At 41.1% G+C, this 14,296-nt stretch overlaps 1 protein-coding gene across 2 annotated transcripts in view; it reads left to right on the top strand.

Moving 5' to 3' along the window:
* Positions 1-577: 577 nt before the first annotated feature.
* Positions 578-14,296, top strand: part of LOC130236048 (ankyrin repeat and LEM domain-containing protein 2) — a 14,932-nt gene continuing 1,213 nt past the window's right edge. The window contains exons 1-14 of one of the 2 annotated variants that reach the window (XM_056466612.1): positions 578-830; positions 938-970; positions 1,744-2,068; positions 2,219-2,401; positions 2,470-2,630; positions 2,813-3,001; positions 3,160-3,282; positions 6,100-6,163; positions 6,703-6,887; positions 9,110-9,216; positions 9,324-9,478; positions 9,828-10,107; positions 10,380-10,511; positions 12,964-14,296. The exon at positions 12,964-14,296 is cut by the window's right edge and continues 1,213 nt beyond it. In XM_056466612.1, coding sequence (XP_056322587.1) covers positions 1,744-2,068; positions 2,219-2,401; positions 2,470-2,630; positions 2,813-3,001; positions 3,160-3,282; positions 6,100-6,163; positions 6,703-6,887; positions 9,110-9,216; positions 9,324-9,478; positions 9,828-10,107; positions 10,380-10,511; positions 12,964-13,120 — 2,061 coding nt within the window. In that variant the 5' untranslated portion in view covers positions 578-830; positions 938-970 and the 3' untranslated portion in view covers positions 13,121-14,296. The remainder of the gene's footprint in view (positions 831-937; positions 971-1,743; positions 2,069-2,218; positions 2,402-2,469; positions 2,631-2,812; positions 3,002-3,159; positions 3,283-6,099; positions 6,164-6,702; positions 6,888-9,109; positions 9,217-9,323; positions 9,479-9,827; positions 10,108-10,379; positions 10,512-12,963) is intronic. The other variant, XM_056466611.1, reaches the window with a different exon arrangement.

Here is a 14,296-nt window from a genome sequence, read left to right as displayed (position 1 = left end):
CCTGCAGGGTTTAGCTCCAACTTACCTCAACACAGCTGCCTTGGTGTTTTAGGTATACATACTGTAGTAAGACCTTGATTAGCTTGTTCAGGTGTGTTTGATTAGGGTTGGAGCTACAATCTGCAGGACACCGGCCCTCCAGGAACAAGTTTGGTGACCCCTGATATACACATTTAATAAAATTGTAGATTTAAATTAAATAAACAGTACAATAATGAATAGATGTGTGAATTTTAAGCTTTTAAGACTTTAATATTTCTATCCTATATAAGGATAATATTTCACAATGTTTATTCGGTTTTTATTCATGGGATGATGTCGATGTTTTTGAGCGGTTTAATACAGGGCTGGGTGCTCATATATACAGGATTACAAACCCCTTATTTTAATGAGTAACCTGCAGCACATATATGGATATATTATATTGTATATATTATATGCATATACTGTAAATATATTGAATAAATCTCACACTCGGTTGAATCTGATCTCTGCTGTCGGTCGGTGTGTGATCAGTCAGTGCACTGGCGCCCTCTGGCGGATTAGTCTGCACATGCGCACATTATAGAGTGACGCGCCGCGCGCTCCCGTCCATCCATCTGCGCGCTCCTGCTCTGCTGACAGCAAAAAACTCGTTTTACGCTCGGTGTGTTATCACGACCGTCTGATTTCAGCTCGGGAAGAGTGTGTGTTCATCTAGAAGTGTTACTGTCTAAACACTCGCTTCTGTGGTGTTTGTAGACTCGCGGGAGTGACGGAGTTGGACTCTTCTTCTTTCTCAGGACTGAAGGATCGATCAGTCGAGCTTCGGTGATCGATAACAGACCCCGGTGAGACGCTCTTCTTCTTTATTAAACTGTTCTGAGATCTGTACAGCTGGAGGATCAATGTTTTGGCCTGTTTGAGTTATTATTAATGTGTATTTCATAACTTTCAGGAGACTCCAGAAACTCCCCGATTAATAATAGATGTGAGTCACACACACACGCACACACACACGCACACACACACACACACTTGTATATTTTCTTGTATGTTTTCATACTTGTATACTTTATACTTGTACAGACTGTATATTATATTCCTCTACCATTTAGTCCCCACGACGTAAGAAATACAGGGTATATAAATATACACAGACACACATATTATTGGTGGTTTATGGGGACTCACATAAGCTAAAATATTTTAGACAGTAAAAACAGCTTATTGTATGTCCTCATAAAACACTTCGAGGTTGTAATATTTAGGTCATAACCATGTCATTGCACAGACCTCTGTCCTTGTAAACCACCAAAACCAGCACACACACACAACTGTGTTTAAAGCCTTTGCATAATAAAAATATGAAACCCCCCCACCCGAAATGTGCTAATTATTAATACTATTAATAGTCATGAATACATAATAATAATAAAACTTTAGCTTGTAGAGGAGTGCATCTGCATAATGTTGCATGCATGTTCTCCCCGTGTTGGCGTGGGTTTCCTCCGGGTGCTCCGGTTTCCCCCACAGTCCAAACGCATGCGCTATAGGGGAATTGATCAACTAAATTGGCCATAGTGTATGAGTATGAGTTTGTATGGGTGTTTCCCAGTACTGGGTTGCATCTGGAGCAGCATCCGCTGTGTGAAAAATATGGAATAGTTGGCGGTTCATTCTGCTGTGGCGACCTCTAAAATAAAGTCTAAGCTGAAGGAGAATGAGTGAATTAATGCGTCTCTGTGACTGTTGTTTTGACAGATGGAGGCGGTCCTGCAGCGGCTGCAGACGCTGACCCCGGATGAGCTGAGGGAGCAGCTGAGGGCCGCTGGGCTCCAGTCGGGCCCCGTAACACACACCACCAGGAGCCTGTGGGAGAAGAGACTGGCTCGAGCGCTGCTGGAGGAACACACCGACTCAAACACACCGCATTCTGGGAGAGCACTTCCTGTGGACCAGCCCGAGCAGCCAATCAGTGTGCAGGAGACACAGGAAGTGAGGGAGGAGAGCTCAGAGACGTCCACTGAGGGGTCGAGTGTTTATTATGGGGTGTGTGCTAATCCAGACGAGCCCTCCATAATAACAGGTCAGTTTAGTTGATCAATTCCCCTATAGTGCATGTGTTTGGACTGTGAGGCGCACCCGGAGGAAACCCACAGCAACACCGGGAGAACATGCAAACTGGTGAGGATGCTGATAGCTGGTGTTGTGTGTGTGTGTGTGTGTGTGTTTGCAGGCTTTCCGCTGGTGTTTGTCAATCAGACGAAGGCGCTGAAGGCTGTGATGAAGCTGAAGGACGCTCGATTCAAAGCCTTCGCCAGCAGAGCAGAAGCAGAGAACTTTGCTAAAGGTTTATTTGGAGGAAGAGATTCACCTCACAAACCCTCTGCAGAGAAGCACAGCACTGCGTCTGTCACAGGTCTGACACACACACACACACACAATCACACACACACACACGCTCATGTTTGACTGTGTTCAGTGCAGATGTAGAGAAGGCTAATGAGTTCAGGAGTCCGCGCACACAGGATCTGACGGCTACGCTACGCAGGACAGTGGAGACTGGAGACCAGGAGGCTTTCAGAGAGCTGGTGTGGACAAACCCTCGCTTCCTGATCGGCTCCGGAGACAACCCTACTGTCCTGCAGGTGCGCACTGGTTTGGGTGGTTTACTAGGACATAAATCTGTATAATGATATGGGTATGACCCAGATATTACAACATCAAGGTGGTTTATGAGGACGTTTAATGAGTGTTTTTTACTGTATAACACAGGTTACACATATGGCGAGTCCTCATAAACCACAAATACCTGTGTATGTGTGTGCAGGAGGGCTGCAGATATAATGTCCTGCATGTTGCAGCGAAGGAGAATCAGGCAGGAATCGCTCGTCTCCTGCTGGAGACGCTGGAGGACCCGGAGTTCATGAAGCTGATGTACCCACAGGACCAGGAGAACATGCTGAGGCAGCGCATACGCTATATAGTGGACCTGTACCTGAACACACCAGACAGAGCTGTGGGTCACACACACGCAGACACATGCATATTCACTCCCATTGGACATGTACTTGAACACACTGGACAGAGCCATAAGTCATTCATAAACACAATTATACACTCTCACACACACACACACACATACTCCATCTGATATGAGGTGTGTTTTCCCCTCAGAGTAACGAGACGCCGCTGCACTTCGCCTGTAAGTTCGGCTGTCCGGAGGTGGTGAATGTTCTGTGTTCTCATCCGTCCACCGACAAACACTGCAGGAACAAATACGACCAGCAGCCGGCCAGTGTAAGACACACACACTCAACACACTCACTACACACTCAACACAAACTTGCCACACTGCTATATTACATTTTAATTATTTTTATAATAGTGTAATCTGACTACTTTTCAATTACTTTTGGATTACTTTTATTGTAACATGATATGACTACTTTTGGATTACATTTAGATTACTTTTATGGTAAGTTAATCTGACTACTTTTAGATTACATTTAGATCAGTTTTATGGTAGCGTAATCTGACTACTTTTGGATTACATTTAGATCAATTTATGGTAGCGTAATCTGACTACTTTAGATTGCATTAGATTACTTTTATGGTATTGTAATCTGACTACTTTTGAATTAATTTTGGATTACTTTTATTGTAACATATTATGACTACTTCTGGATTGCATTTAGATTAATTTTACGTTAAAGTAATCTGACTACTTTTAGATTACATTTAGATTAATGGTAGCATAGTCTGATTACTTTTGGATTACATTTAGATTACTTTTATGGTATTGTAATCTGACTACTTTTAGATTACATTTAGATACATTTTATGGTAGTGTAATCTGACTACTTAAGATTACATTTAGATTACTTTTATGGTAATGTAATATGACTACTTTTGGATTAGATTTAGATTACTTTTATGGTAACATATGACAACATTTGGATTACATTTTGATTACTTTTATGGTAAAGTAATCTGACTACTTTTGAATTACATTTAGATTACTTTTATGGTAAGGTAATCAGACTACTTTTAGATAGCATTTAGATTACTTTTATGGTAGTGTAATCGGACTACTTTTGGATTACACTTTGATTAATTTTATGGGATTGTAATCTGACTACTTTTGGATAACATTTAGATTACTTTAATGGCAGCATAATCTGACTACTTTTTGATTCATTTTGGATTACTTTTATTGTAACATGATATGACTACTTTTGAATTACACTTAGATTACTTTTATGGTAGCGTAATCTGACTACTTTTGGATTAGATGTAGTTTACATTTATGGGAACGTAATCTTACTACTTTTGGATTACATTTAGATTAATGGTAGCATAATCTGACTACTTTTGGATTACATTTAGATTACTTTTATGGTATTTTAATCTGACTACTTTTAGATTACATTTAGATAAATTTTATGGTAGCGTAATCTGACTACTTTTAGATTACATTTAGATTACTTTTATGGTAATGTAATATGACTACTTTTGGATTAGATTTAGATTACTTTTATGGTAACATATGACAACATTTGGATTACATTTTGATTACTTTTATGGTAAAGTAATCTGACTACTTGTGAATTACATTTAGATTACTTTTATGGTAAGGTAATCAGACTACTTTTAGATAGCATTTAGATTACTTTTATGGTAGTGTAATCGGACTACTTTTGGATTACACTTAGATTCATTTTATGGTATTGTAATCTGACTACTTTTGGATAACATTTAGATTACTTTAATGGCAGCATAATCTGACTACTTTTGGATTAATTTTGGATTACTTTTATTGTAACATGATATGACTACTTTTGAATTACACTTAGATTACTTTTATGGTAGCGTAATCTGACTACTTTTGGATTAGATGTAGTTTACATTTATGGGAACGTAATCTGACTACTTTTGGATTACATTTAGATTAATGGTAGCATAATCTGACTACTTTTGGATTACATTTAGATTACTTTTATGGTATTGTAATCTGACTACTTTTAGATTACATTTAGATACATTTATGGTAGCGTAATCTGACTACTTTTAGATTACATTTAGATTACTTTTATGGTAATGTAATATGACTACTTTTGGATTAGATTTAGATTACTTTATGGTAACATATGACAACATTTGGATTACATTTTGATTACTTTTATGGTAAAGTAATCTGACTATTGAATTCCATTTAGATTACTTTTATGGTAAGGTAATCAGACTACTTTTAGATAGCATTTAGATTACTTTTATGGTAGTGTAATCGGACTACTTTTGGATTACATTTAGATCAATTTTATGGTATTGTAATCTGACTACTTTTGGATATTATTTAGATTACTTTAATGGCAGCATAATCTGACTACTTTTGGATTAATTTTGGATTACTTTTATTGTAACATGATATGACTACTTTTGAATTACACTTAGATTACTTTTATGGTAGCGTAATCTGACTACTTTTGGATTACATTTAGATTACTTTTATAGTAACAATCTGATTACTTTGGAGAACATAGCATTCATGGGAATGTAATCTGACTACTTTTAGATTACATTTAGATTATTTAAATTGCAACAATCTGATTACTTTGGATAACATTAAGATTTCTTTTGTTACATAATCTGACTACTTTTGGATTACATTTATATTTCTTTTATGCTAGCCCTTATTTGCCGTCACATTTTTAAGCAGGACAATCTTGTGCTATTTTGACAGATCTAAAAATGATCTTCATTCTTTATCTGCAACAAGAGCCTCAACAGCTTCAGTTTAAAGTGCAATGATGGACATTTAATATTTACAATACTCACACAAATATACCTCCCTGTTAGTGTTTCAAACTCAGATGATGGTGTTAATGTAATATACACCATCTCTTCTGGAAATACAGTACATAAAGATTCACATAAACTAAGCATTAAAATTAGGAGAATCGATGAATTCTTAATCAACTTACTGCCATTGTGTAAATAATATGTAATCATGTAATCCATAAAATGTAACTAATCTGAATACAATTACAAAGTGTGTGTTAGAATGATTACATAATCCGCACGTTGTTACCCAGGACTGTGTGTTTTGTTTATCAGGTGATCTGTGAGCGTAAGAACAGAAGTAAAGAAGTGAAGCAGAAGATTCTGCAGTATCTGGAAGGTGTGTCTCCATCCTGACACTCTCTTTGACACTCATCTCTTTAAAGTACACATGAAATTAAACTAGCCATATTGATTTTGTTAGCTCACGTCGCTAGTTTTGTGCTGAAGAATTCATTTGTGCATGTCATTAAAAAAGAAAATAGTTTGCCCCTGTAATCTTTAATTGAAATCTGCTAATGCATTTCCTGTTTGTGTTCAGTTAAATTATCAGATTAGGTCTGTCTGAGGTATTGGGCGTGGCTAACATACTTAACCACGCCCCTCCATGAGAAAGGGTGAGGAGGAGGAGTCTGGTAGGTTGTAATAACTCTCCCCAAACCCTTTTCCCCATCTTTCTGAATGAAACGCCTACTTTACTTTATCCAATCAACTCGCAGTAGAAAAAAAGAAGCCACGCCCACTTTTTGCTCATTAATATTCAGTTTCTCAATGAACGCTGTCAAAAATACGGAAAAAATAAATAAAACAGCTGCAGCTTCCGGTTCATGCGGTCTTTAATGTGTTGTGTCACTATTGGGTTTGCTCTTTTTATCGCAGACAGGTATTATGTGCCATTATTGCGGGCCGAAGACAACACTCTGCATCCGGTGATCGCCGCCCCCTGGTGTCCTGGTGCTCAGATGTCATGTGACCAATCACACGAGCCAGACAGACTACTGGACAGTCCCAAAAACCCCATAATGACCATCAGGGCTTTTGTTGGGCCTCTGAGTTCTGCAAAGGTACTTTAAAGACATCAAAGTTTACAATGTTTATTTTATACACATTGTAATGCTTAAGGTGAACAATGAATAAGTGCAGGTTAATTCACTGTTAAAAAATGTTTGTTTTGGTAATCTTCAGTCTGAGCATCTGCTTCTGTGTTTTGATTGGCTCCTTCTCTAATTATGTCAGTTTGCCTCAGTATTCTTAGCCACGCCCCTCTTACTGTTAGCTTGCTATGGGGGAATGATGTGCAAAAAGAAAGCCCCGCCCCCTACTCAATATTCAAGTTCAAAGTACATCAACATACTAAAATAAAAGTCTCAGCAGACTCTCAAACAAACTCTTGGACATGGAATGTCACCTCACTGGGAGGCAAGGAGCCTGAGCTTGTGCAGGAGGTTGAATGATACTGACTAGAGATAGTCTCACCTCCATGCGGGCTCTGGAACTCAACTTCATAAGCAGGGCTGGAATTTCTTCTGCTCTGGAGTTGCCCACAGTGAGAGGCAGTGGGCTCGTGTGGGCTTGCTTATAGCTCCTCAACTCAGAGTCAGAGGGATGTTTTGTTGTTGGACTTCTGTGCTAATCACAGTTTGTCCATAACAAACACAATGTTTGAGCAGTTTAACCCTTATGTAAGGGTGTCCGTGGAGGTACACAGGGGATGCAGGGGTGTACTCACCCATCACCCAAGCTGAAGACACTGAGGTAGTTTGCAAGCTCCTCAATGGCAAAGCAGCGGGGTTGGATGAGAGACACACTGTGAACCTCAAATCTCTTGGCTGACACATCTCTACAATATCGCATGGAGGTCGGGGGCAGTACCTCTGGACTGGGCAACTGGGGTGGTGGGTCCAATTTTTAAGAAGCTAGAACGCAGGGTGTGTTCCAACTAAAGGGGGATCTGAGAAAGTCTATGTCAGGGTCCTGGAGAGGAGGATGAGATAAATGGTTGAACCTCAGATCCAGGAGGAACTATGCGGATTTCGTTCAGGCCGTGGTACACTGGACCTGCTCTATACCCTCTCTAGGGTGCTCGAGGGTTTATGGGTGTATGCCCAACCAGTCCACATGTGTTTCGTGGACCTGGACGAGGCATTCGACAATGTTCCTCATGGCATTCTGCAGGTGCTCTGGGAGTATGGGGTCAGAGGCGTTCTGTTAAAGAGGCGCTCTGTCCTTGGATGAACAGAGCAGGAGTTTGGTTTGCATAAGTCAGACTTATTTCCAGTGCATGTTGGACTCCGGCAGGGCTGCCGTTTGTCACCGGTTTCATTCATAATTTTTATGGACAGAATTTCTAGGCACAACCTAGGGCCGGAGGGGGTCTGTTTCAGGGACCACCAAATTTCATCTCTGTTATTTGCAGATGATGTTGTTCTTTTGGCTTTATCAAACGAGGTCCTTCAGGGACCATAGGAGCACTTTGCTGCAGAGTGTGACGCGGCTAGGATGTGAATCAGCACGTCCAAGGCCGGGGTGCCCCACTGGAAAAAGGTGACTTGACATCTCCAGGTTGGAGGAAAGTCCTTACCCCAGGTGGAGGGTGTCATGGGGTTTTGTTCACGAGTGAGGGAAGGATGGAGTGTGAGATTGACAAGCAGAACAGCAAGCAGCAGCAATAATGGGGTTGATGTACCGGTCCGTTGTGGTAAAGAAGGAGCTGAGCCAAAAGGCAAAGCTCTCGATTTACCGGTCAATCTACGTTCCTACTCTCACCTATGGTCATGAGCTTTAGGTCCTGGCTGAAAGGACAAGATCTTGGATACAATCGGCTGAAATGACCCTTATATATAGGGTGAGGAGCTCTGTCACCCAGGAAGAGCTTGGAGTAGAGCCGCTCGCTGCTCCTCCACATACAGAGAAGTCAGCTGAGGGGGCTTGGGCATCTGTTTCGAATGCCTCCTGGATGCCTACCTAAAGAGGTGTTCTAGGCTTATCCCTCCGGGAGGAGGCTCCAGAGAGACCCAAGACACACTGGAAGCACTATGTCTCTCTGCTTGCCTGGGAACACCTCAGGACACCCTTGAGGAGTGTCTGGGAGAAGGAAGTCTGGGGTTCTGCTGAGACTGCTGCCCCTGCAACCCGGCACCGGATAAGAAATGAATGAATTTAATGAATGAATGAATTATTTTATTTGTAAAGTTTCTCTTGTCACAAATTGCAATAATTACAATACTTGTTGTTCTACTGTAGCATAAAGGAAACCTAAGGTAAAGGAATTATGTGTTTCCTGCAGGCAGAGGAGTTTCAGAGACGGTGGAAAACACCGCCGCGGGAGCAAGCCGAATATTTCCATCAGATCCTGAAGTCTGACGCAGAGCGCGGAGCGGAGAGAGTGGGCAGGTGAGCTGATGCTGGACCACTCTCCACACACACACACACACACACACACACACACACACACACACACACACACACACACTGTAACTGAAGGCCTGCTGTGTCCACAGAGAGCTGGCGCATCAGCTGGGCTACACGTGGGCTGAACACTGGGCTTTCCTGAGCGCATTCACTGACCTGTCCAGCAGAGATGGCCTGAAGATGCTGGAGGAACACCTGAGTTCAGGAAACCCACGGCGGACACACTCTCCTGCTGCACACACAGGTGCAACAACATCTGCTTCATTAGTGATGTTACACCCTGTCCTAACAACACACGACTCGGCACCATGGCACACTATAAAATCTCTCTTCCATGTTAAAAGGTGTTTTTGTCCTAACTCTTTGTGACGGCGAGGCACAATACTTCTATTTTACAGCTGCTCTCTATTTCCATGGCAGAACAACAGCATAAACTGCTGTCAGTGTTAAATGCTCTGAGTGTGAGTTTGTATGAATTATTGTTGTACAGATTCACAAAAATGATGCTATGTTGACGTTAGTGTCCGCAGCTGTATCCCTTCTAGACTTCACTGCAGTGGAATGACACTAAAGCTCCTCTTGACCTGATGCAGGAGCTGCTGGAGATGCTGGAGCGGAGCGTCCGCCTGTGTGCGACCTGCTGCAGGAGTTTGAGAAGGTGCTTCAGTGTGGAGGTCAGACTGATGGAGAGAGCGAAGACGAGGTGTTTTTCACAGCAGACGAGGACTCTGATGATGCTGGAGGATCCTGGATCTGCAGAAGGGTGGAGCAGGATCACCCTATCAGCTCCTCGGTCAGCTCCTCCTGCTCCTCATTTAAATCAACGCAAAGCACGACTGCAGATCGAGACGCAGCTGAGGTGTTCATCACTGGGTGAGCTGTGCACACTGCTCAGACTACATTGTGCTTCATTCAGGGTTCGTTTGGGGGCTTGACGTATTCTAGCACTGCATTCCACTCCACATTACTATATTATAGAATAATATACCAAATAATATATGATATAACGTGATGCTGTATAGGAATGTAAATCTGTAATCTTGTAAGTGCTGGAAAAGTTTGAAAATGCACCTGGAAAGTGCCTAAATTTGTCTTTGGAAAAGGTGTAAGAAGCTGTTTATTAACTATGTTTTTTGTTTATTTAGTTATTCTCCGAGCAGACTGGACCATGAGGTTCTGCTGGCGCTGAATGATGTGCAGATTGACCCGCACACGTATCCCACTGTCAGCAGGTGGAGGAACAGGGTGGTGTCTTACTCTCCATCACAGAGACACAGGTAGTGTTTACTAGATCTGTAACTCACATTCAGAGTGTTAAAGTCCGCATAAACCAGAAGCTGCGACTGTTTTTTCTTTCCATATTATGACGCAGCTCCTTGAGAACTGGAATATTCAATGAGTAAACAGTGGGCGGGACTTGTTTTTCTACTGCGAGATGATTGGATGTAGTAAAGTAGGCGTGTCATTCAGAAAGATGGAAGAAAGGGTTTGGGGAGAGTTATTACAACCTACCAGACTCCTCCTGCTCACCATCACTGTTTAATGTTAAAACCAAGCGGCAACCTCCCGCTCTCCCTCGGGAAGCCAATACGGAAGTAACTGAAACTGCAATTCATCAAAATTCCGCTAGTCCTGGCTCCATAATAGAGCAAATTGCAATTGAGCCCACTGTTAGAATGGCCAACTTTACAGCAGAAAAAAAGGTGTTTACAGCCTGGTACAAAGAACGATTTTGGTTCATATAGCTAATATTACCCTCCATGACAACTGTGAGGGGGGTGAATTTTTTTGTAACTCATCCATTTCCTTTATATTAGGTTATATTAAGTTTGCATAATTAAGGGTGTGGCCACTTGAGTGACAGCTAGGTCTCGCTGGTCGCCGTCACTTCACCTCAGCTGAATCCGGCAGATTAGCCACTGATCTCGGCATATTCATCGTATTTTTGTGTTTTTTTTATGTGGCTTTACACAGTCAGCTGCCTTTTGGACGTATTTCTTACAATTATCAGATGATGTGGGATGCTGTGTGCACTTAATTGTGCGCATAAACCGTTAACGTGGCCTCCGTTTCCCATGTGAGTAAAGTTATATACTTGTATACCATCTCTATAAATGTGTGTGTTTTATTTAAGATCATTTATCATTAATATTTTTCTTTAGACCCGTAAAGCACTCCAGAATGTGACAGATTGATTAGCTGTAGGCTCTAGAATAGTTATCTGAAGCGTTGTCATACAGTGTTATGCTGGAGTTCATCAATAGTCTTACATTTACTAACACACACTATATCTGAAGTGTTTGGACGTATTTCGCGTTTTCCTCCTGTAGAAAAACGTCATAAGAACAATGTTTAGTGGCTCAATGTATTACTACAGTGTTTTTAAAAGTCTAAACACTTTATTGATATAGTGTACAGCTAAGCACATGTGGTCAGAACACAAACGAGTCGCAGGAAATAAAGTATCAAGCGTTTCTCCCAAAGTAAAGTCTGTCTGCCAGGTCTAAGCAAAGTGCCAGCAGGTGTCTGTAACTCCGCTCACTCTCCGCCTCTTTGCCCTTGTTTGGTATCCCGCCATGGGTGCGATGACGTGCGAACAAAATGGCGACGGTTGGCCGCGCCTACTTGTAGCTTCTTTTGCAGTGTTCAGAAACCTATGGGTGACGTCACGGATGCTACGTCCATATATTTTACAGTCTATTGTTAAAACTGACAGCTGGAGGGGCGTGGTTAAGTGTGCTAGCCCCGCCCAATACCTCAGACAGACCTAATCTGAGAATTTAACTGAATAAAACAGGAAGCGTGTTTTCAGATTTCAATTGAACATTACAAGAGCAATTGTTTACTCTCAATGACATGCACATAAACTGTTCAGCACAAAACTAGCAATGTGAGCTAACATCATCAATATGTTTTTGTGATTTCATATTTACTGTAAAGATGCAATAAGTACTGTAGGATTAAAGGTTACCAGATCAAAGTCCCTGTAAGGCAAGTCATTTCGCTCAACATCTTTGAAATGCCTCTCGTCGGTCCTGTTTGAATCAAATTCTCCAAAACAGTTTGCCAAGCTGATGGTTTGGAATTAACCAATAAAGTTACACATCAGCTGTCTCTTTAGTTTCATTTCTAAACATTAGAATCAAACAAAATCAAATTTTTTCAGATTACCTGAGCTAATGCGCTCTCAAAGGTAACGAGATCACGACACCAACCTCATTTATGTCTGTTTTTGTTCATGTGTTATATGTTTATGACCATCCTCTGAATAACGACCATCTGATTGCGCTGGTCTACAGAAGTAATCCTTATCTAGGTCTTGATGGAGAATCTCCTCCAGAAATGACAGCGACTCTTTTAGGTTTGTGGCGTTTGAGTAGTTGCTGTCATGTGATGTGCGTTTGACAGAACAGACTGTACTTCGCGTTAGTTTCATACAGATTACAAAACCAGAGAACATTTGTTTTCAAGTGTAGCTAGTTCATTTAAAAGTAGAGATTTCAAGCTTTCTGTGAATATGTTTCACATGTGTGTGAAGCAAGTATTGGCAGAGATTGCAGTGTGTTTACTGACCTCAGAGGATTCATAATGAAGCTGCAGAAACTGTCATAAACACACGTCTGGACATAGCTCCTCCCCCTGATATTCCTCCAGCTATATCTTCAGGATATATTGTTTTTTCCTTCACATGAAGTGTTCTGTATGTGTGTGTTTTCTCTGAATTTTCAGCTGGCCTGCAGTTTCAGTGCTGACCCCAGAACAGTGGAGCTCAACGCCTGATAGGCTGAACATGTCGAGCGGCTCTCCCAGACTCAGACACCCGCCTCACTGTGACCCTCAGCTGCTCCTGTTCAGCCCCACAAACAAGACCTACAGACACATTTAAGAAGAGGTTCAGTCACAAACACTATACAAACACACACACACACACACGTACAAATGAATTCAGAATTATCAGCCCCCCTGTTTATTTTTTCCCCAATTTCTGTTTAACAGAGAGAAGATGTTTTCAACACATTTCTAATCATAGTAGATTTAATAACTCATCTCTAATAGCTGATTTATTTTATCTTTGCCATGATGACAGTAAATAATATTAGACTAGATATTCTTCAAGACACTTCTATACAGCTTTAAAGTGACATTTAAAGGCTTAACTAGGTTAATCAGGTTAACTAGGCAGGTTAGAGGAATTAGGCAAGTTATTGTATAACGATGGTTTGTTCTGGAGACTATCGAAAACTAATATAGCTTAAAGGGGCTAATAATATTGAGCTTAAAATGGTGTTTAAAAAATGAAAAACTGCTTTTATTCTAGCCGAAATAAAACAAATAAGACTTTCTCCAGAAGAAAAAATATTATCAGACATACTGTGAAAATTTCCTTGCTCTGTTAAACATCATTTGGGAAATATTTAAAAAAGAAATAAAAATGCAAAGGGGGGCTAATAATTCTGACTTCAACTGTACATACACACACACAGACACACACAAACACACACACACACACACACATATATATATATACATACATATATATATATATACACACAGGCACACACACACCAAAATACAGACACACTCACAGACACACACGCATGCACACACACAGACAGACGCACACACAAATGCGTGCACATGTGCGCACACACACACAAGCTATGTTTCCATCCAAAAATGCGAATGAACTTTCAGCGTTTCCATCCAACGAGTCAAAGCGAACAAAATCGCCACTTCCTGATTAACTGGCGCCAAATATTAACAGTTAAAACTGAATTTGCAGCAGTAAGAGAAGCTGCGTCAATCTTTTCTTCATCTAATAAATGACTTGCGCCTCAGAAAGCAATCCTGACACGCAGTGAACGCGCGGTGGCGTTTGAAGGTGTCAGACGCGGAGCACAGACGCTCTTGATTCTGGAGGTCATTGATAATATAATAACACTAATACTTAAACGGTCAGGTGTTTTAGAATGACCAAAACAACAGTTCGGATGGTTTACAGTGTGCTCAGCCTGCTGGTTTCTCCATTTACACACATTTTCATCATCACATGATCTCTTAT

This window comes from Danio aesculapii, chromosome 10 (genome assembly GCF_903798145.1).
Source record: "Danio aesculapii chromosome 10, fDanAes4.1, whole genome shotgun sequence".
Classification (NCBI taxonomy): Eukaryota; Metazoa; Chordata; class Actinopteri; order Cypriniformes; family Danionidae; genus Danio; species Danio aesculapii.
The sequence above is the reverse complement of the archived record's forward strand: the minus strand, read 5'-3'. Positions and strand labels throughout refer to the sequence as shown.